This window comes from Erpetoichthys calabaricus, chromosome 1, assembly GCF_900747795.2.
Source record: "Erpetoichthys calabaricus chromosome 1, fErpCal1.3, whole genome shotgun sequence".
Lineage (NCBI taxonomy): Eukaryota > Metazoa > Chordata > Cladistia > Polypteriformes > Polypteridae > Erpetoichthys > Erpetoichthys calabaricus.
In genome coordinates this window covers 20621560-20644175 of record NC_041394.2, presented here as the reverse complement: position 1 = coordinate 20644175, position 22616 = coordinate 20621560, and the positions used below count along the sequence as shown (strand labels likewise).

Sequence of the window (22616 nt, the reverse complement as noted above, 5' to 3'; positions counted from 1 at the left end):
CTATAGATTTAAATGCTTAACTCTATTTTTTGATTTCATTATATTTTGCCCTTTCTCTGTGCGGTTTTTCACCCTTCCTTGTATCTTAATAATGACAATTTAAAATGAGCAGAGCAGAGACCCAGGCAAACAACACTGAATAATCAAAGGCTGCAACTACTTTAGAGTCAGACCCACTAATTACTAAATAATGGATTAATTAAACAATTAGAATACCTAGAAAAGTTGAATGAAAATCAAGATGAAAAAGAAAAAAAATACATTATTCCTATATAACTGCTTGGTACATTTGAATTTTTTTTTTTTTTTTAGCAAACTTAGTTTTCTAATTTCTATATTGTTCCCTAAACACAGAACTTGGGAAATATCAGTTCACTTAATTAGCCCAGGAGTTCAATTAAAAAGAGAATCTGGTTGGAACAAAAACCTGCAGCCACAGGGGGTCCCCAGGACCGAGTTTGGGAAACACTGATCTAGATGATCTAAAAATATCAGCATGAATGGAAACCGTTTAGAACAATAAAATAATTTTTCAAATGTTTTCGTGTTAGTGTGGACTAAGTTGAAAACTGACCACTCTCCATCTATAAATAAATCAAGGAGGCATTAACCTCAAGCAGCATTGGATATCATGGACCAGAATGAGGCCATCTTCAGTGGTGAATCCCATGTCTTCATTTTGGCTGATGGCCAAAGGATTTGAAAACGGTGATACCTATACAATACAGACAACTGCACACTGCCAGAAGTGGCAAGGTGTGAGCTGTTTTCACTTTTTCTGCTTGTTAGATGCAGTTCGTCCACATAATAAAAAGGAAAGAAGAGGTCATCACTACCTGAGCAACCTTTCATATTATTGCAATTTTCTAACAGCATATTGTCTAATCACATACAGTTGTGCTTGAAAGTTTGTGAACCCTTTAGAATTGTCTATATTTCTACATAAATATGACCTAAAACATCATCAGATTTTCACACAAGTCCTAAAATTAGATAAAGAGAACCCAGTTAAACAAATAAGACAAAAATATTATACTTGGTCATTTATTTATTGAGGAAAATGATCGAATATTACATATTTGTGAGTGGCAAAAGTATGAAACTCTAGGATTAGCAGTTAGTTTGAAGGTGAAATTCGAGTCAGGTGTTTTCAATCAATGGGATGACAATCAGGTGTGAGTGGGCACCCTGTGTTTTGATCTATCAAAGTCTGCTCTTCACAACACATGTTTGTGGAAGTGTATCATGGCACGAACAAAGGAGATTTCTGAGGACCTCAGAAAAAGAGTTGTTGATGCTCATCAGGCTGGAAAAGGTTACAAAACCATCTCTAAAGAGCTTGGACTCCACCAATCCACAGTCAGACAGATTGTGTACAAAAGGAGGAAATTCAAGACCATTGTTACCCTCCCCAGGAGTGGTCGACCAACAAAGATCACTCCAAGAGCAAGGCATGTAATAGTCAATGAGGTCACAAAAGACCCCAAGGTAACTTCTAAGCAACTGAAGGCCTCTCTCACATTGGCTAATGTTCATGTTCATGAGTACACCATCAGGAGAACACTGAACAGCAATGGTGTGCATGGCAGGGTTGCAAGGAGAAAGCCACTGCTCTCCAAAAAAAACATTGCTGCTCGTCTGCAGTTTGCTAAAGATCACGTGGACAAACCAGAAGGCTATTGGAAGAATGTTTTGTGGATGGATGAGACCAAAATAGAACTTTTTGGTTTAAATGAAAAGCGTTATGTTTGGAGAAATGAAAACACTGCATTCCAGCATAAGAACCTTATCCCTTCTGTGAAACATGGTGGTGGTAGTATCATGGTTTGGGCCTGTTTTGCTGCATCTGGGCCAGGACGGCTTGCCTTCATTGATGGAACAATGAATTCTGAATTATATCAGAGAATTCTAAAGGAAAATGTCAGGACATCTGTCCATGAACTGAATGAATCTCAAGAGAAGGTGGGTCATGCAGCAAGACAACGTCCCTAAGCACACAAGTTGTTCTACCAAAGAATGGTTAAAGAAGAATAAAGTTAATGTTTTGGAATGGCCAAGTCAAAGTCCTGACCTTAATCCTATCGAAATGTTGTGGAAGAACCTGAAGCGAGCAGTTAATGTGAGGAAACCCACCAACATCCCAGAGTTGAAGCTGTTCTGTACGGAGGAATGGGCTAAAATTCCTCCAAGCCGGTGTGCAGGACTGATCAACAGTTACCGGAAATGTTTAGCTGCAGTTATTGCTGCAAAAGGGGGGGTTGGGTTCGATGGTCATACCAGATACTAAAAGCAAAGGTTCACATACTTTTGCCACTCACAAATATGTAATATTTGATCATTTTCCTTAATAAATAAATGACCAAGTATAATATTTTTGTCTCATTTGTTTAACTGGTTTCTTTTTATCTACTTTTAGGACTTGACTGAAAATCTGATGATTTTTAGGTCATATTTATGCAGAAATATAGAAAATTCTAAAGGGTTCACAAACTTTCAGGCACAACTGTACATATGCACATGACCTTACTGAGAATGCATTCAAGATAGCAGCATCCTTACCTAGCTAGTCACGTCGAACACTCTGGGAGGCCAAATATAGTCTATCTCATACCTTCTGCAGACTATTTTCATATAGAAGTAGCACTCAAAGTTTGTTACAATGAAGATGACTTTGTTAAAGTCAAATCTAATAGTGTACCACTTAGGTCTGACAGTCACCTGTTAGCATAAATCTGTATTTACTCTTGCAGGGCCACATGTGATTCTCAAATGAGAACACACAACTGGGGACAGCCTGCTAAAAAGTGTGTAGTGAATTGCAACAAAATCTTGCGATGTCAAGGCTACACCCACAGGACTTAACCCTAAACCCCCTTAGACCACCACACCTACCCCCCTAAATTTCTCCAGTTCGTGCATTTTACACCGCTGTCAGAGTTTCAGGGAGAGAGCAAAAAATACTGAACAAAAAACATTATGCAGAGAGAAAATAAAAAAGCTAAAACTGCTGTTATCCATTCAGGAGCTCAGTAGCCCAAAGTAACTGAAGCTTAATAATTTCTTTGTCTGTTATAACGAGCTCTGTAACAGTACTGATAGACAAAAGACACACACACGTAAAACACTGCAGCTACTGGGCTTTGAACGTTTGAGAAGTGTCTCTTGTTTTCTACAATATCTTTGTCTCATTTTAAGTATTGAGTCACTACATGACATAATGTCAAATAGAGTTTAGATAAGCATCATGATCTATGGATATACAATGTGTTTAAAACACTGTGGCTCTTTTGTCATGGCATGATTACATTTCCAAATAATAATAATAGACAGTGATGTTCAATTTCTTTAGTAATTTGTTTAGACGTGCAGACAGAAGGCGGATGTTGTGCAGCCTAATTTGTGCATTTACTGATGCTGTTTGACAGATTTGTTGATTCTGGTGTTTTGAGTACTGAAATCTGCATCTCTTGTGGGTCTTCATTATCAGCTCTCTTAACGGTAGTCCTTTTGATGGTGTTTGACACACCATTTACTTCAAATTCAGATTTTTCAGTACATATTTTAATAAACAAAGCTGTCAATTCATTCAAGCTCACATCAACTCCTACACTATTGTCGCAATGCTGAATAAGGGCAGGTTTATACTTCACACGACGCTTCACAGTTGCTACACAACTGTTTCACTGTTTATACTTGCGTGCCTACTTTACGTAAATCTGGAAGAATCCACCAGGTGGCAGTGTGAGATATTTTCACAGTGAGAACAGGTTCGGCTTCATTGTGTTGTGAATTGCCTGACACACCCATTAAATTCCGATGACACCTTGCCGCAATATCTCTGAAAAGGATGTTTAATGATTAAATTAATCAATCCAGGGATGTGTCCAATCCAGCTACCATTGGGCACGAAGCAGAAACAATCCCTAGACAGGGCATCATACACTAGTGTAATTTTAGTTTCACCAAATCTGCATACCTTTGGAAGGAAACTGGAGCACACTGTGGAAACCCAGCAGGAAAACATATTAACTCCAAGCAGGGAATACCAGCGACATGACTCCCTGCGAGACAGCAGTGCTACCGCTCAACAATGTGTCACCCCATGAGTGTAATTATTAACAGTATTCATTATTTAAACAAAATTAATGATTTATCTGTAAAATGTAACATACATACTTTAATGCATTTCATCATGAAAGTGATATCAAGTATAAATCTAAGGCTTCTAAATGTGCAGAGAGTTGGAATATCATACATTTAATGTGTTCTGTGTGGTGATCTATTGCTGCTTGCTGCTGCTGCTGTCAGGTCAGGAAAAAGTCCCAGAAGCTCGTAGCGATTAAAAACTGGGATGACGTTTACGACGATGTAACAAGGTTAAAGTTGACATTTTGAGATTAAAGCCGAAATTTCCATTTCCTTTTCACCATGTCCTTAATTTTTTTTTCTCTGTGACTGTACATTATGTTACTGTTGTGAAGTTGCAAAAAAAAAAAAAAAAAAAAAAAGACAGCACAAAAGATGGTATGTGAGACTTTTAAAATGTACCATGTCATTACGATGGGGAATATGCGATGTTTAAATATAAAAGCACCACGAATGCATCTGTATGTCGGCATTTTGCTTCACCACATCGAACCATTCATCAAACATCGAAGCGGCACATCGATCTCATAGGATCCGCATAGCGACTTTCTGTCACATGTAGATCAGAGACTCTGAGGTCACATTCCAACTTTTATCACACTGCACCCCCCGACTTTTTGCTGGTACTGTAACTTGCGCACGTGTCACGTTAATTTCTAAGGACCTACTCAGAGGACACGTCAAATGAACGCTGGTAATGTGTGGCAGCCATGATGCGTGCACGTTCTGAGCGTGAAGTATAAACGAGCCCTAACACAGACAACACACAGCACCTGCAACAATGTATAGTTCATCTTTACCATTTGTCCATTGACGCCAATGTATAATTTCATGCTACAGAAAATGTGCATTCTGTACAAGCAATACACATTTATATGTCAAATTGTTGTTTTCTTTTTTTTGTTTTAAGGAGATTTTGACTGTAGATGGTTCATTGTAAACGATGCTTGCCATCTGTGGGATCAGGTTAACAAGGGGCATCTTTGCAGTTTGAGCACCGCTTTCGTAAACTGTTGGAATGTGAGCCGTCTAAACGTTCCTACTCAGTTTAAAGCAAACTCGCACATGGTTGTCTACAGAAGTATACATTATTCATCTGAATTCAGCAAGATGACTCTGCATTAAACTTCCCAAATTTATTTTATGAAAGGCATTTATGAGGGAAAAAAGCTAAGATACAAATCTATAGATGGATTTCAAAATCCCAAATTTCTGCCAGTGATCCATAAAACCCTATTTGCTTTTTTATTGTTCATCATTTCAAACAGCCTATCAGCACCGATTTGAGTGTCACTGGCAGTATCGAGTTAAAGGCCTGCTTTAACAAAACCTGGTTTTTCCAGGCAGACATAAGGCAGGTTAAAAAGAAAGACCTGCACAGTGACCAAGTTCAGCAGGACTGAAGAGGGATGGAGGTTGAAGAGCTGCGTGATAAAGAGTGAAGTTAGAAGCTGTGCTCTGTGGTGCTTGATTGAGACCCATGTCTACTGTATCAAAGTACATTGATTTAGTAGAACTGACATCGACTAGCAGCCTTGATTGTTACAAATCAATCCTTACATAAGTAAATAACAAACTAACATATCTGAGCAATTTAAAAATCACTTAGCCCCGATGACTATCAGCTTTCTGACCACTTGACTCACATCTGAGAACCATAGCTTTAGAGGAACAACTGTTACACAGTCTTTGATTGGATGTGTAACAGGATATTACATGATGCAAGGCCATGTTACATACTGTAGCAAGTCAGCTTAGTCATTTGTCAAGGGAGTTTTACTCAGTGCTAATGACTCCCATGTTTAGCCCTGCTAACAATCATAAAACATTATTATTTCCTAAGGAACATAATGAAAATATAAAAGACTCAAATACAATCTGTGTGCATAAAAATTATGTTGTGGTGGGTACAAGGGGGAAGAATAAATCCATTAAAACAAAATAACTGTTGTGCAGGTATAAAAATCTTGAAGTCAATGACATTACATACATGTCTATTAGGCCTCAATGTAGAAATGTCTACTCATTTATCAGAACAGCTTTAAATGTTAGGGAGAAAAATGAGCAATATGTCAAAAAAAAAAAAGGGGGTCTAGTAAAGTGGCTTGTGAAGTACATTTAAAGGATACAATTCTGGTTAAATTGAGCACAATGCCAGCTACATACACAGAGGGCATAATATAAATAATAATAATAATAATAATTTTTTGCATTTATATAGCACTTTTCTCACTACTCAAAGCGCTTAGCAATTGCAGGTTAAGGGCCTTGCTTAAGGGCCCAACAGAGCAGAGTCCATATTGGCATTTACGGGATTCGAACCGGCAACCTTCCGATTGCCAGTGCAATTCCCTAGCCTCAGAGCCACCACTCCGCCTTTCTGAAGGCAAATCATACACACATAATTTCTAAACATATTTGCAGTTTATTTATGGGAACACTTTTCCGAAAATCACCAAAATGCACCCAGCTTTTTCTCAGCATTACATACTCAGTTATGTAATATTGCAAATTAAGTGCATAAAATTCATCAGTTCTATCATTGTCTAATGTAATTGTTTTCGCCATTACTCAAATCAAAACGCATTTATACAATTTATAATTTAACTGAATTTATTCTTAAACTGCATTTTCATTTATAAATTCAAGGTACTATACAATTATTAAAACATACAATACAACCTAAATAAAACACAAAATTAAATGCAACAAAGCACTGATATGTACATAAATGAAATACAATCCACTCATCGATTTTCCAAACCTGCTTATCCTGGGTAGGACTGCAGGAAAACTGAATTGTGTGCAATTCCCATTAAATAAAATGTTTGTGACACTAAGAATCAAAAGCAGCATGATACACTTCGCCATTAAAACATGATGATCAAAATTAATTTTGCCAGGTCCAACTCAACAGTCAAAAGAGAGGAAACAGAGATCCTTCCTTCCTTAAGGAATATGAATTAATTTTTCACTTTCAATATTCCATAATTAAAGTGTTTTGAAGCAAGCTGCCCATATTCTTAAAAAAAAAAAAATCTTGCATAACAACCAAACAAAGTAATGGAGCAATAAATATAACTTGATACACACGGTTAACTAGCTGAATGATTAAATTTAAAAAAATATACATGAACTACCTGAAAAACAAAAGGTTTTTACTATGAAACAATCAAATTTAATGCACTCTAAAAATACATATGTCCACCAGGGGGCAGGCAGAATAGTACTGAAATTTAAAATGATTTGGAACATTGTGCACCCCCTAGATCTTCACTACAGAACCAACGTCTAATTCACAAAATAGGAAATTCACTTCCAACTTAAATATTGTGAATATATGACAGAGGTATCAAATTCAGTTTTATTGAGGGCCAAAAATAACACTCAGTATATTTTAGGGCAACAACTCCCCTCAAAATTTCTTTACAAATAAGACACACAATATGATTTTGTTAATCACAATCATACACACTCTGCCTCATGTCTGTCTTAAAATGGTCTTCTCTATCAGCTTTTCTTTTCTTGGACATTGCAGTGGGTTAGGAAAGCTGAAATGGAATCAAAAGCAGCAATGAGTAGAAAAAAATGACATTGCCTCCAAAGCAGCTCGAGCGTTTCTGCTGCCATAGGCGAAGCTGTAAATGCCACCACCTCCTATCTTCTTATATAATATGCTACCATGGCTGTCCATTTGTCTGTCCAGGATTTTAAATCACCTGTAGCTCACAAACCGTTTGAACTATCGACCTGAAATTTGGTGCACATATACTACGTGACGTCTACTATCCGCTTTCAGGGTGATGATTAACCTCCAAGGTTATTCCTCTTTTTATTTTTATTTTATTTTATTGTGGAATCAACTCTCGGCAGTGGCCAGCAGGGGGGCAGTGTGGTGCATGCATACGGGAGCCGTTCTCATTCCCTATCACCTTCGCCGTCAATTCCCATACACCTCTTCATATCTTAAATCATTCTTGAGGCAGAATGAACACATAAGTGCCAGATTAAGTGAAAAACTAAAGAAAACGTACTAAGTAATTGCAACACAAACACTAAGATATCAGTTTTAACGCAAAAAGATGTCGACGAAAGAAGAGAAGAAGCGGGCCACTAGGGTGGAGAAAAGAAGAGCTGCTCAGGAAGCAGCAAGCACATCAACCTCTGAGCAAATGAATGCTAAACATACAGAGAAAGAGGATGAAAACTATGAATGCTCAAGTCAAGTGTATTCACTGCACGTTATCGTGCATTGTGCCATTACTGGTTTTTAATAATTGATGCCAAACTAGCAGTTTACTACAGATATTAGGTAAATTAACGTTAATTTAGAAGTGGGCATATTTTATTTAGAAAATGTCTAAATGCAAATATATACAGTGGGGCAAAAAAGTATTTAGTCAGCCACCAATTGTGCAAGTTCTCCCACTTAAAAAGATGAGAGAGGCCTGTAATTTTCATCATAGGTATACCTCAACTATTAGAGACAAAATGAGAAAAAAAATCCAGAAAATCACATTGTCTGATTTTTAAAGACTTTATTTGCAAATTATGGTGGAAAATAAGTATTTGGTCACCTACAAACAAACAAGATTTCTGGCTCTCACAGACCTGTAACTTCTTCTGTAAGAGGCTCCTCTGTCCTCCACTCGTTACCTGTATTAAAGGCACCTGTTTGAACTCATTATCAATATAAAAGACACCCGTCCACAACCTCAAACAGTCACACTCCAAACTCCACTATGGCCAAGACCAAAGAGCTGTCAAAGGACACCAGAAACAAAATTGTAGACCTGCACCATGCTGGGAAGACTGAATCTGCAATAGGTAAGCAGCTTGCTGTGAAGAAATCAACTGTGGGAGCAATTATTAGAAAATGGAAGACATACAAAACCACTGATAATCTCCCTCGATCTGGGGCTCCACACAAGATCTCACCCCGTGGGGTCAAAATGATCACAAGAACAGTGAGCAAAAATCCCAGAACCACATGGGGGGACCTAATGAATGACCTGCAGAGAGCTGGGACCAAAGTAACAAAGGCTACCATCAGTAACACACTACACCGCCAGGGACTCAAATCCTGCAGTGCCAGACGTGTCCCCCTGCTTAAGGAAGTACATGTGCAGGCCCGTCTGAAGTTTGCTAGAGCTCATTTGGATGATCCACAAGAGGATTGGGAGAATGTCATATGGTCAGAAGAAAAAAACTCTACTTGTCGTGTTTGGAGGAGAAAGAATGCTGAGTTGCATCCAAAGAACACCATACCTACTGTAAAGCATGGGGGTGGAAACATCATGCTTTGGGGCTGTTTTTCTGCAAAGGGACCAGGACAACTGATCCGTGTAAAGTAAAGAATGAATGGGGCCATGTATCGTTAGATTTTGAGTGAAAACCTCCTTCCATCAGCAAGGGCATTGAAGATGAAACGTGGCTGGGTCTTTCAGCATGACAATGATCCCAAACACACCGCCCGGGTAATGAAGGAGTGGCTTCGTAAGAAGCATTTCAAGGTCCTGGAGTGGCCTAGCCAGTCTCCAGATCTCAACCCCATAGAAAATCGTTGGGGGGAGTTGAAAGTCCGTGTTGCCCAGCGACAGCCCCAAAACATCACTGCTCTAGAGGAGATCTGCATGGAGGAATGGGCCAAAATACCAGCAACGGTGTGTGAAAACCTTGTGAAGACTTACAGAAAACGTTTGACCTCTGTCATTGCCAACAAAGGGTATACAGTAATCCCTCCTCCATCGCGGGGGTTGCGTTCCAGACCCCCCCCCCCCCCCCAAAAGGTGAAAATCCGCGAAGTAGAAACCACATGTTTATATGGTTATTTTTATATTGTCATGCGTGGGTCACAGATTAGCACAGAAACACAGGAGGTTGTAGAGAGACAGGAACGTTATTCAAACACTGCAAACAAACATTTGTCTCTTTTTCAAAAGTTTAAACTGTGCTCCATGACAAGACAGAGATGACAGTTCCGTCTCACAATTAAAAGAATGCAAACATATTTTCCTCTTCAAAGGAGTGCGCATCAGGAGCAGGGATTGTCAGAAAGAGAGAGGAAAGCAAACAAATCAATAGGGCTGTTTGGCTTTTAAGTATGCTGAAGCACCGCGGCACAAAGCTGTTGAAGGCGGCAGCTCACACCCCCTCCGTCAGGAGCAGACAAAGAGAGAGAGAGAGACAGAGAAAAACAAACAAGCAAAAATCAATACGTGCCCTTCGAGCTTTTAATTATGCAAAGCACTGTGCAGCATGTCGCTTCACGAAGCAGCTGCACAGAAGGTAGCAACGTGAAGATAATCTTTCAGCATTTTTAGACTAGCGTCCCTATCGTCTAGGTGTGCGAACAGCCCCCCTGCTCAATCCCCCTACGTCAGGATCAGAGAAAGTCAGCGCAAGAGAGAGAGAGAGAGAAAAGTTGGGTAGCTTCTCAGCCATCTGCCAATAGTGTCCCTTGTATGAAATCAACTGGGCAAACCAACTGAGGAAGCATGTACCAGAAATTAAAAGACCCACTGTCCGCAGAAATCCGCGAACCAGCAAAAAATCCACGATATATATTTAAATATGCTTACATATAAAATCCGCGATAGAGTGAAGCGTGATATAGCGAGCGATTACTGTATAACAAAGTATTGAGATGAACTTTTGTTATTGACCAAGTACTTTTTTTCCACCATAATTTGCAAATAAATTCTTCAAAAATCAGACAATGTGATTTTCTGGATTTTTTTTTCTCATTTTGACTCTCATAGTTGAGGTATACCTATGATGAAAATTACAGGCCTCTCTCATCTTTTTAAGTGGGAGAACTTGCACAATTGGTGGCTAACTAAATACTTTTTTGCCCCACTGTAAATTTAACAGTATAACACAATCAGTATGCTATTTGACTGAATGTAGTTCAATTTTACACAATACCAAATTTAAAAGTAAATAATAATACAGCATGTTTAAGTGCAGAAGACACACATAACTGTTATATGATTGGGGGTTTTCAGTAATTTCCACTACTTTCACAAATTGTTGACATTAATACTAAGATATAATAATAATATTTTAGAACAGGCATAAAAGACATATATTAAAAATACAATTCAAGAAATACTAATGTTGTGAAGTATATGCTGACCAGTTCAGCAGTTAGTCAAATATCCAGCGTTAGCCTTTTGATTCCTTATATTCTGAGGAGGCACATAAACAATCCTCCTAAAACCACTCCCCTTGGCTGTCCAACTGTGCTTATAAAATGAAGGAAAAAATGAAAAAAATCTATCTAAAATCAGGATGGAAGAGAAGATAGCTACAGTGCACTGTGCACATACGACCGCTAGAGATGCATCTGAATGCCAAGTGTAAATGTCAATTATGGGTAATATCAATATATGAAGCACATATGAAAGGCGTGTTTTTGAGAAAACTAATGGTCTTCATTATGTTTTGAATATTAATGACTCACACTGCATTAAAAAGATCCAAGGTCCGGATCTGAGTTGCAGGTCTCAAGTTTGACACCCCTGATATATGATGAAATATACACATCCATAATAAGGAAATCTAAAAAGCCTAAAGGTAAAACTCCAGGAAAAACTGATTATATATGTTATTTATTCATAAAAACTAGCAAAATTAACAAGTGTGTTATCTTTGTGAACTATCTAATTGAATAGCATTACTATTAGATTACCACCATTTTTTTCTAATGGCATACTATCCTTGGTTCTATTTTAGTAGGATATGCAAAATTAAAAAATAAATCTAATGTTGATGTATATCAAGTACTGTATAATCAAAATCACCAAATTAAGTGATGTTATTTAAAGTCAAAAGATGCCAAAACAGGAATGGTGCTAACATTTTACTCACCCCTTGCTCGTCCAACTTCAGCAACTGCTCCGTCACCTTGGGAGTGCTCATGGCAAGCCGTAAGCAGGGCGTGCTCAGTTCAGGAATGATGTACTCCAGCACATCTTTCAATGGCAGACCTCGAAGGGTACCATGCTTTGTAGTGGAGGGAACTGCATCTTCCAAGACTGTGCCTCGAAGAGTTATTAGCTACAGAAATAATCAGGAAGATTTTATTAACATATACTGTAACTAACGAGGACTTATCAACATGTTAACTAAAAATATGCAAAAACTAAACAAATATTCTTCAGTAATAAACATTTTAAATTTTTTTTTATTCTGCATGTAGTAAACTATTGTGATAAATATCTTTGCGGTAGATCAATGAACAAACAGTAAATGGTCAAAGTTAGACGTGTATTTGGAGAGAAATGCTTTCATTTCAAATTAAAACATTTAAACTGAAATTCTGTCACAAGTAGAACATCATTCATTTATATAAAAGTCACTGCTTTCATGAAAAAAGCAACTTAAAGGCTTCAGAAGACAACCAAATAAAAAACCTTCTCATATTGCTATTTCTCTCCTTGGTGACTGATTTCTGTTCTAATGGAAATTTCAGTGTTATAACATTTATTTTTGCAAAATAAATAGAACTGAAAAAAAAAGTTAAAAATTAAAAACCTTCTAAAATATTTTACCAAATAAAAAAATGAGTAAGATTCAGAATTAATCTAATGACTTAGAGCTCCTTTATATGACTTTATCAGCAAGAAAGTCACAAAAATGATGACTCTGTCAGCCCATGAACTACCTGATGCATACTCACAGATCACCAGTGGTCCAAGGACCAAACTTTTTAGAACCACTAAATCAGGCTGTGGTATTTGCACATAACCCCTTTCATGCGGACATGACAAAGATATGCTTATCAAGTTGTAAACTGACCCCATGTGACTGTGGGTGTGTGCATGAGTAGGCCCTGTGATGAACTGGCACCTTGTTTAGGGTTGGCTCCTGCTATTGGTTCAGTGCTATCAAAATACTATCCAAATCCCATGACTCTTATTTTAATTTAGCAGGCTGCATAAGGTTATGTTACAATAATTTATCTGAACAGCCATTACAAAGTCTTTCCTATCTTGACTATTTTTGCAACATTCGTATAGGAACTTGGTTTGAGTTAAAAGTCATCATTTGCCACCCAAAAGGTTAATTTCAGAATGTGGCAACATAGGACAATTATAACTTAAACTACACACATGGATTATGATTGTTGTATAAACAACTGTGCTTTATAAAGAAATAAGTAAAATCTGAAAGGACCATGGGTTAAAAACTGCAAATGTGTTCTGCAAAAACATAAGAATAAATAACTTTATTACTTCACATAATCAGTAAACTAATACATGCAATTCTGTTTTTACCTGAAGTAATTTTAGATTTTAATAAGGAATTTTCATTGCTTCTTTCTATAATTTACAATACAGCATAGACTTCACATATAAAATCAATGCTACATTACCTGTATTATTCAAAATATCACCCACTCATTACACTTATCTTCCACTTGTAGTGGTGAGGTTGCAGGCAATAATTAGCTGTATTATGTAAAAGTCTCTAGGTATCAAATACTGTACATACAGCAGACCTGTGTGGAGACCGAGTAAGAAATACAACCATCACTGCAATACTCCACTGGTCTGAGCTTTATGACAGAGTGCCCATATAGAACTCTATCCTCTATAACACAAACACAAAGCCACCCAGAGCACTGTCAGACTTTGAGAAACAAGATTCTCTGGTCTGATGAAACCAAGAAAGAACTATGCACCACTCATCACCTGTGCAATACCATTTCAATGGTGAAGCATGGTGGTGGTTGCATCATGTTTCGGGATTTCTTTTCAGTGACAGGGACAAGGAGACTAGTCAGGGATGAGGGAAACCTAAAAGGAGCAAAGTACAGAGATACCCTTAATGAAAACCTGCTCCAAAGCACTCTGTACTTAACTGTGTTGAAGTTTCACCTTCCAACAGGACAATGCCTCTTAGCACAAAGCAATAACAACAAAGGATTGGCTTAGGGACAGCTCTGAGTTATCTAACCATTGCCCGGAATTGAACCCAATCGATCTTGGGACACCCAAAAGCAGTTGTCCACTGATGTTTTCTTTCCATCCAACCTGACAGAGCTGGAAACAATCTGCACCGAAGAATAGGCAAAATATTCCCAAATCCAGGCGTGAAAAGGTTGTTGCATCAAACCCAAGAAGACTCCATACACTAGGCTCTAATGGTAGCCAAAGGAGCAAAATTTAAGTATTGAGTTAAAGGTCTGAATACTTGTGTTAATGCAATATTTCAGCTTATTTTTTGTGTTTATAAAAGGTATTTAATAATGCTATGTGAACACTTCAGGTTTTTTTTGTTCTGTATCTCCTGACTCACCAGAACAAGAAAACCCTTACATATGATACACTGTTCTGACATGTTTTGAAGACCAGTAATGTAAGACACTGATCTTTTTCGGTTTCTCCCTTATTTTTGGTCCTCTACACCCAAAAGAAAAATCCTAATTTTTGGGCCATTTTTAGAACCATATTTTGTGCAAGAAATTACACACTTATGTTAAAGAATAAACCACTAGGCATCTTCAGTAAAAAATATCAGAAAGACTTGAAGTTGTGTGTGCCACATTAACCAACTCCAGAGGTTACAATGAGGATACAACGGTTCAAAATGACTCCTTAACACATAACTTTGAAAAAATGGGGATCGGTAATATGGACGGTTGCTGATCATAAATATAATATTTTGATATTTGTTTCTTTACCAGTGTTCCTAGCCCTCTAAGAGACACTCCCAGAAGGTTAAAAATGACAAATTTCAAAAATAAGCATGATGTTTCAGTCAGTGATTACGAATATGATATTATTTTTTGATCCTTCACTAGGGATCTAGCTCTTTACAGACCTCTGTTATAGGGTGAAACATTACAACTTTCTATTACAATTGAGAATATTTAGAATTTAAACATCACAAAGTAAATCATTACGTTTCTTATGAATACCCCCAAATTAGGACGGTTTATGCCAATACGGACTTTTCTTTTACAAATTTTCAAACATTTCTAAAATTCTGTTTTTACATCGTCACTCTGGGACATTAAGTGATGCTTCTTGTGGGAAAAAATGAATTTAGACACAAGGCTACAACATAAGAAAATGTGAAAAAAGTGAACAGGTCTCAATATTTTGTTACCAATGTATAAGAAAGTTTGGACCACTATTGCAAAAACCCGTAATGCCATCAAAAAATAAGTTACTGAACACAGAGAGACAAGTAAATGCATTGTAAAACGCATGGCTGCGACCCCATCAAACTTCACTCTCACACCAACTTTCATTTCAGTCACTGCTGCAATTGCCACTTTCTAGGTATATAGAAGTATATTTAGAGAATAGCTCCTTGCAGCAATTGTCACTGTTGGAAGTCTCAAAAAGGTACAGAGAAGATAAATAATGTTAACATCAATTGATTGAACATTGCACAATAAACTCAGGGAAATCCATAAAGGCTCTATCCTGTATTAAACATCGCCCAACCCACGGCTTTGGCTCTACACAAATTGAAAAAATAAATATGGGTTACTACCCACACTAACCTAGATCTGTTTAAGTCTTTTAATTTTAGTATGCAGCTCTCCATGTCCTTTAATTTATTACCTATATCCACTATTTTATCCACAGTTCCGAAAGAATGATCATTCCTTTGGCCTCTTCTAAAAATAAGCAAGTGGATTTTCTAAAAGCCCTTTACAGAATGTGAAAGGGTAAGACAGATGGGTTGTCATTAATAATTTTATTTTGCTTTTAGAAATACCTTTTGCCATGAAATTAAGACTACTTTCTTGAAGTCTGGGCTATTTTATTTGGCTCTACCATGAAGAGTGGTAAGGAATTTTCCAGATTAACAAGGGATCAAGTGTATTCCTGTCTGTGAAGGTCACTATGTAAGCTTTGCTGGAATAACAACACACACCCGGCAAAAGAATTAGACAGTAAAAACAAAATAAACGTATTCTTAGAAACTTGCACAGAATTTATAGGCGGTTTTCAGAATTAATGTGTTCACCTTTTTAGTATATTCTTTTATCAAAGGGACTAGTAAGGCTGAAGAGTAAGAATGTACTTAAATTATTAACAGAATCCAAAAAAACATAGTGTTATGAGTTTTTTTATTGTACTTGTTCATTTGTAGCTCTGAGAAGGAAGATTAAAGCCTATTCATTTACAAAGAAAGATTTTAAACATGATAAAAAAATGTATAGTTCAGCAGAAACAGGGCAGAATCAGCATTACAGAATATTTTCTTTGCTTATTGGTTATAAATGAAAATAAGGTTAACATCCGCACACTACGTACCTCACTGGTCCTGAAGATAATCCTATACTGGTACTGTTCTTTGTAGTCCTTGCCATCTTCTAGTTTCTCTCTTCGGATGCTTACGGCTATTGGACCAAGTCTTTCATCTACTCCAAAGTAATTGAAATGTTCTAGTAAAGAAATAAAGAAGGGAACATGCTGAGAAACAAAAAATCCCAACAGTTTTGACAAACCCTGAACTTTCAATTATATCTGTTAAGTTTTTACTGATACAATAAAATCCAACTCATTTATTGGCTTCTCAAGTTTTATAGCATGTGAAAATTAAACTTCATAACCACATAATGGTAAAATAAAAGGGCTTATCACAGCAATTTCTAAGATTAATCATAGCATAATTACAATATTGAGATCACAGCAGGATTCCATCATTAGTGGTCTCTGGATAAATTCAGTGTGGTACAAGGAAACTAAATATACTTTAACAGCAATTTTATTTTTAATGGCTTATAATAGTACAATATACAATTTAGTGCTGCCCCTGTGGAAAGCCAACATTATCTCTCTGACCTTATTTTCTCTTGCTTTTAACAATATAAAATTTATGTAATATCTAAAGATAGTGTACTGTAAATATTTTACATATGCTTGTCATATGTCATACATATGCCTCATATATATATATATAAAGGTGACATGACAGTATGGGGTAGTGGTTAAGAATTTGGACAACATGGACATGAGCAAGTCACTTCACCTGCCTTCGCTCCAACTGGAAAACACAAAGGAAAACGTAACCAATTGTATCTCTCAAATGTGACAATCTGCCTTGGATAAAGGCATCAGTCAAATATTAAGTAATTCATATAGGTGACAATAAATCACCAAAACCTTTCTACAGTTGGAATGGTTTAAACTTTATACAACTTTAACTATGGTAACTACAAGGAAAAACATGAAATAATAAATTATATTGGGAGTGCAGCTTGTCATGGTACAATGTTTATATTTCCTTCTCTTTTCTACCAATGAACGTTTGCACATTGTGATTCAGGCTTTTCTTTCACAATCCAAAAAACATACAGGATAATGTAACTTTTTACTCTAAATTATTCCTGTATCAGTGAGTTTGTTCTGCAGTGGACTGGCATTTATACTTTTGGTTTCTGCCTTACACCCAGTGCTTCTGGGATCAGTTTGTACTTTCTATGACTTTACACTGGATAAAAGGGAAACAAAATTAGTGGATGGAATAATATGATGGATTTCTTTGGTTGTTAAGGTGGGGCAGAACTCTTACCAGGACTATCACAAAAGCAGAATGTAAACTGTGTAAATAATTCAATTTTCCATGTAGAAAATAAAGCAAGTCTATCTGCTGGCCATGTCATGTTACAGTATTCTCATAAAACATCTTAGCCAATGGTCAGGTACACATCATAGTGTCTCACATTAATTTGTCTTATTTAAAAGATAGAAAATTATTTGTTGGTTGTGGTGATTGAATATTGGGGATCCATAATATGTATAGGGAGCTGGAAGAATCTGTGTAGGGTCCACTGTTATCTTCAACCCACATGCTCCTATTAGGTCAGATTAACTTGAAACACAAGGTGAACTGGGGTGGCATGGTGGAGCAATGGAAGCACTGCTGCTTAGTATCCTGGGTCCTCCATACATGGAGTTTGCCCATTCTCCCTGTGTCCGCATGGGCTTCCTCCATTTTCCTCCCACAGTCCAAAGACATGCAGGTTAGGTAAATTGGCAATGGTAATTTGGCCTTAGTGAGAGAGAGAGTGTGTGTGTGTTCACCATGCAATGGACTTGCACCCTGTCTCGAGTTTGTTTCTGCCTTGCACTCAATGCCAGCTGGGACAGACTTCAGCGCATGCCCGTGGCCCTGGTGTTAATTGAGCAGGTTACAAAATGTCATGACAAGGTGACCTGCAACAGTTATGCAGATGACACGCAGCATCAATTATCTATAGCACCTGAAGCTCGGAGCCTCCTGATCAAGTAATGTCTTTTAATGTCTTATTTGCATTTCAGAATGGATATTTAGCAATTTTCTCAAGCTAAACAACAAAAAAGAAAATTAATTGTTGGCAAAAATGGGGAAAAATGTGAAGGTCCAAGAAATAAACTTGATCTCTTGACATTAAAAGACAAGGAAGAAGTAAATAGTTTTGGTGTAATCATGGACTCAAGACCTAAACTTTACATCACACATTAACTGTAATACTAGAACTGCATTTTTTCATTTAAGCAATACTGCAAAAGCTAGACCTCTTATAACAATGCAGAATGCTGAGAAATTAATGCACACTTTGTTTAAATTCAACTAGATTACTGCAATTGCACTCCTAACAGGATTACCTAAGAAAGACATCAATCAGTTGCAGTTAGTTCAGAATGCAACAGCAGGAATCTTAGCCAGCAAAAAAAGCATACCTCAACAGTTTAAGCATTATTATACTGGTTAGCAGTGTCCTTCAGAATTCATTACAGTACTACTAATGGAACATGAAGCTTTGAACAATCCTGCTCCTTCTTACATGTGAGTGCTCGTCCCCTTATACTTCAAGTCATAATTGTATTTCCAATACAACTCGGAGTCCTGCCATGTGCAAAAGTTCGCTGACAACACTGCTATCGTGGGCTGCATCAGAAGTGGGCAGGAGGAGGAGTATAGGAACCTCATCAAGGACTTTGTTAAATGGTGCGACTCAAACCACCTACACTTGAACACCAGCAAAACCAAGGAGCTGGTGGTGGATTTTAGGAGGCCTAGACCCCTCCTGGACCCCGTGATCATCAGAGGTGACTGTGTGCAGAGTGTGCAGACCTATAAATACCTGGGAGTGCAGCTGGATGATAAATTGGACTGGACTGCCAATACTGATTCTCTGTGCAAGAGAGGACAGAGCCGACTATACTTCCTTTTAAGAATGGCGTCCTTCGAAATCTGCAATAAGATGCTGCAGATGTTCTATCAGACGGTTGTGGCGAGTGCCCTCTTCTATGCTGTGGAGTGCTGGGGGAGGCAGCTTTAAGAAGAAGGACGCCTCACGTCTGGACAAACTGGTGAGGAAAGCAGGCTCTATTGTAGGCATGGAGCTGGACAGTTTGACATCTGTGGCAGAGCGACAGGCGCTCAGAAGGCTCCTATCAATTATGGAGAATCCACTGCATCCACTAAACAGTGTCATCTCCAGACAGAAGAGCAGCTTCAGCGACAGACTGCTGTCACTGTCTTGCTCCACTGACAGACTGAGGAGATTTGTAATTAATATAAACTATTTTATAGAGATCTTGTTTCACTTTGATAGTTTCATGTCGATCAGTGTCAATTAAAGCCAAATTAAATCTACTATGATTCAGTGTGGAATAATAAAATATGAAAACTTCCAAGGGCATGAATACTTTTAATAGACACTGTATAAGTAAAGCTGCACAGATCTGAGCTTATAACTGTAAAAGCAGTAACTAAAAAGAAATGGACAGGATATGCAAAGGCAGCACAGATTTTTCCTTGTTTTTTATGTCTATGTCTACTACGTCGTTCTTTTTACAATGACTTTCACTTTTAAAACCAAACACTAAGCTCTCATAATAAAACCTGTATGGCAAAACAGGCCTAAAAGAATACAACAACAAAGTTTAAGATGCATGACACATTCTGAAGTTACATAACTGTTAAATTACTTATCATAACTTTTGGCTACAAAATATGAATTAAAACAAAGCATAAAATATTATAGCAGTAACAAATTACTTTTCTGTGAAATAAAAAATGTCATATTTTACTAAATTTTATAAAAAAAACAATGTTGTGTGCCTTTTAGCTCAGATCTTTAGGGTGGATGTAAGGAAATGACCACACACTACTGAGTAATGAGGAGCTTGAAATAAAATGCCATGGGATTCCTGTGGGTGTGGAACTAATGCCTGTGGTATGTGATTTGTAGGCATGGAATAGGAAGTGTAAATATCAGTGATGGGAACACTGCACAATTTCACTTTCACATATCGCAAATATAATGTTGAAAGGACATTTAATACATTATTATATACAGACTACAGCAGCCTTAACTATTTTGAAACTTGGGGGGCTTTTACTCATTGAAGACCGGCATATTAGATTGCACAGTGAAAGAAGAGGGCTCAGAGTTAAGCACTCCATTACATACATGCCACTGTGCTGGTTCTGTCTCACTTCTTACATTCCTTTCTCTTATAGCTGGTAGTTTTGCAAAATGTCAGGATCAATCATGGAGACCACAGATGCACCTATTCCATAACTATTTACTGTACTATATAATACGCAATGATGCAAATTTCTTTCATCTGGTTTCTAGAAATAAATATATCAGTTTTGGCACTACCGAAAGATAATACTTGCCTTATGGCTTTACTTTTTCTATTTGTCATAGTTAGCCTATGATCACAGCAGATGGCAGGCAATGCATATTCAAAGTAAGAGAAAGCATTTAAGTGACCAATGCTCTAGACAATTCATATAATGTATCATCTATATTTTTTAACATATGGAAGAACTACCATTGGCATAGGCACAAGCATAATAGAGGGGTGTTGTTTGTGCACAGCAAGTATGTAACTACTGTATATCACTCTGAAATTTGCATGGTTCAGTGTAGCTTTAAACAGTTGAAGTGTGCTTGAACGGTTTAATGGCCTCGTTGCAATTAACCACATTTTGGCAGGATGCTCTATTGCCAGATTGTTCTGGGTCACAGGAAGCAGCAGGATGACTAATGTGCAGCTGCAGAGTTTCTGGTCATCTGATGATGAAACTTTGAGAGACCATGTCCGCCAAAGATTCTGATACTGCCACAGAAACAAGATGGTTCAGCAAACACTGGCTAGTCACATACTACTGGTGGGGCTGAGGCATAGCACATTGCTTTCTGCTGGCATTTAGGGTCACCTGAATCTGATGTTCATACATGAAGCACTCTGAACGAGTATCTGAATGAAACCAAGCAGGTACAAATCAGTGGAGAGTCCACTAGTCAACACAGGACAGCATGTTTTACATTCTACCAGTGGGCAGGAAGTAGGTAACATCTGATGGGAGATTAGCCAAAGCACTCTAGTAACTATGGATTCTGATGCAACCTTCCCAAAAAGGGTGATGGTTGAGGCCAACAACATCAAGAATTAGACTGATCTCCTCAACTGCTGTGCAGCTCAGGACCACAAGGGCAGGACAGGATGTCTTGGTTGATGTTGACAGCTAGAAGTTTATTGAAAAACTACAAACACTGCAAATCAGATTACACATTCCTATATAATTTGTCTCCGCAATTTAAATAAAAAAAACACCAACAAAGCCAAAATTGTGTGAGAATTTAATTTAATAATATGTCTTCTAATTTCTGTTTCCACATTTTTTGTGAAGGGCTGTTTTCAAGAGTTACACTTGTGTAAAAGCCGCTTTGTTCATAAGCATCTTTTAAGCAACCATACACGGCCAAAAAAGTAAAAATATTAATAACAAAATACAAACAGCATGATAGTATACATTTACTTAAATATATATAGTTAGGTCCATAAATGTATGGACAGTGTTACAATATTCAAAATTTTGGCTCTGTGCACCACCACAACGGATTTAAATGGAAGCAGTCAAGATGTGATTGAAGTATAGACTTGCAGTTATTAAGTTAAGGCACTTAACAAAAACTTTGAGCCATTTAGAAAAGACAACCACTTTTATACATGGTCCCCCTATTCTCTGGGGCTCAAAAGTACATGGACAAACGAATAATCATGAATATAACATTCATTTTCAATACTTGGTTGAAAGTCCTTTCCAGTCAATGACTGCCTGAAGTCTGGATACCATGGCCATCTCCAAGTGGTGGGTTTCCTCCCTGTTGCTTTGCCAGGCCTTTAACTGCAGCTGTCTTTAGTTGCTACTTCTTTGTTGGACTCTGTGCCTTTAGTTTTGTCTTTGGCAAGTGAAATACATGTCTAAGTGGGATGAGGTCAGTTGATTGACTTGGTCTTTGAATATTATATCCTTTTCTTTGTCTTGAAAAACACTTGGTTTGCTTTCGCAGTATGTTTTGGCTCATTGTAAATCTGTACTGTGAAGCGTCATCCTATCAGTTTTGCAGTATCTGGCTGAAACTGAGCAGATAGCCCTGTACACTTCAGAATTCATCCTGCTGCTTCTGCCAGCAGTCATATAATCAATAAATA

At 37.5% G+C, this 22616-nt stretch overlaps 1 protein-coding gene across 3 annotated transcripts in view; it reads right to left on the bottom strand.

Moving 5' to 3' along the window:
- sipa1l3 (signal-induced proliferation-associated 1 like 3) overlaps positions 1-22616 on the bottom strand; it is a 292225-nt gene that overhangs the window by 121271 nt on the left and 148338 nt on the right. For all 3 annotated transcript variants that reach the window (XM_051933960.1, XM_051933955.1, XM_028796163.2), the window contains exons 4-5: positions 16428-16558; positions 12019-12207 (exon numbers count right to left, since the gene is read on the bottom strand). In XM_051933960.1, coding sequence (XP_051789920.1) covers positions 12019-12207; positions 16428-16558 — 320 coding nt within the window. The remainder of the gene's footprint in view (positions 1-12018; positions 12208-16427; positions 16559-22616) is intronic.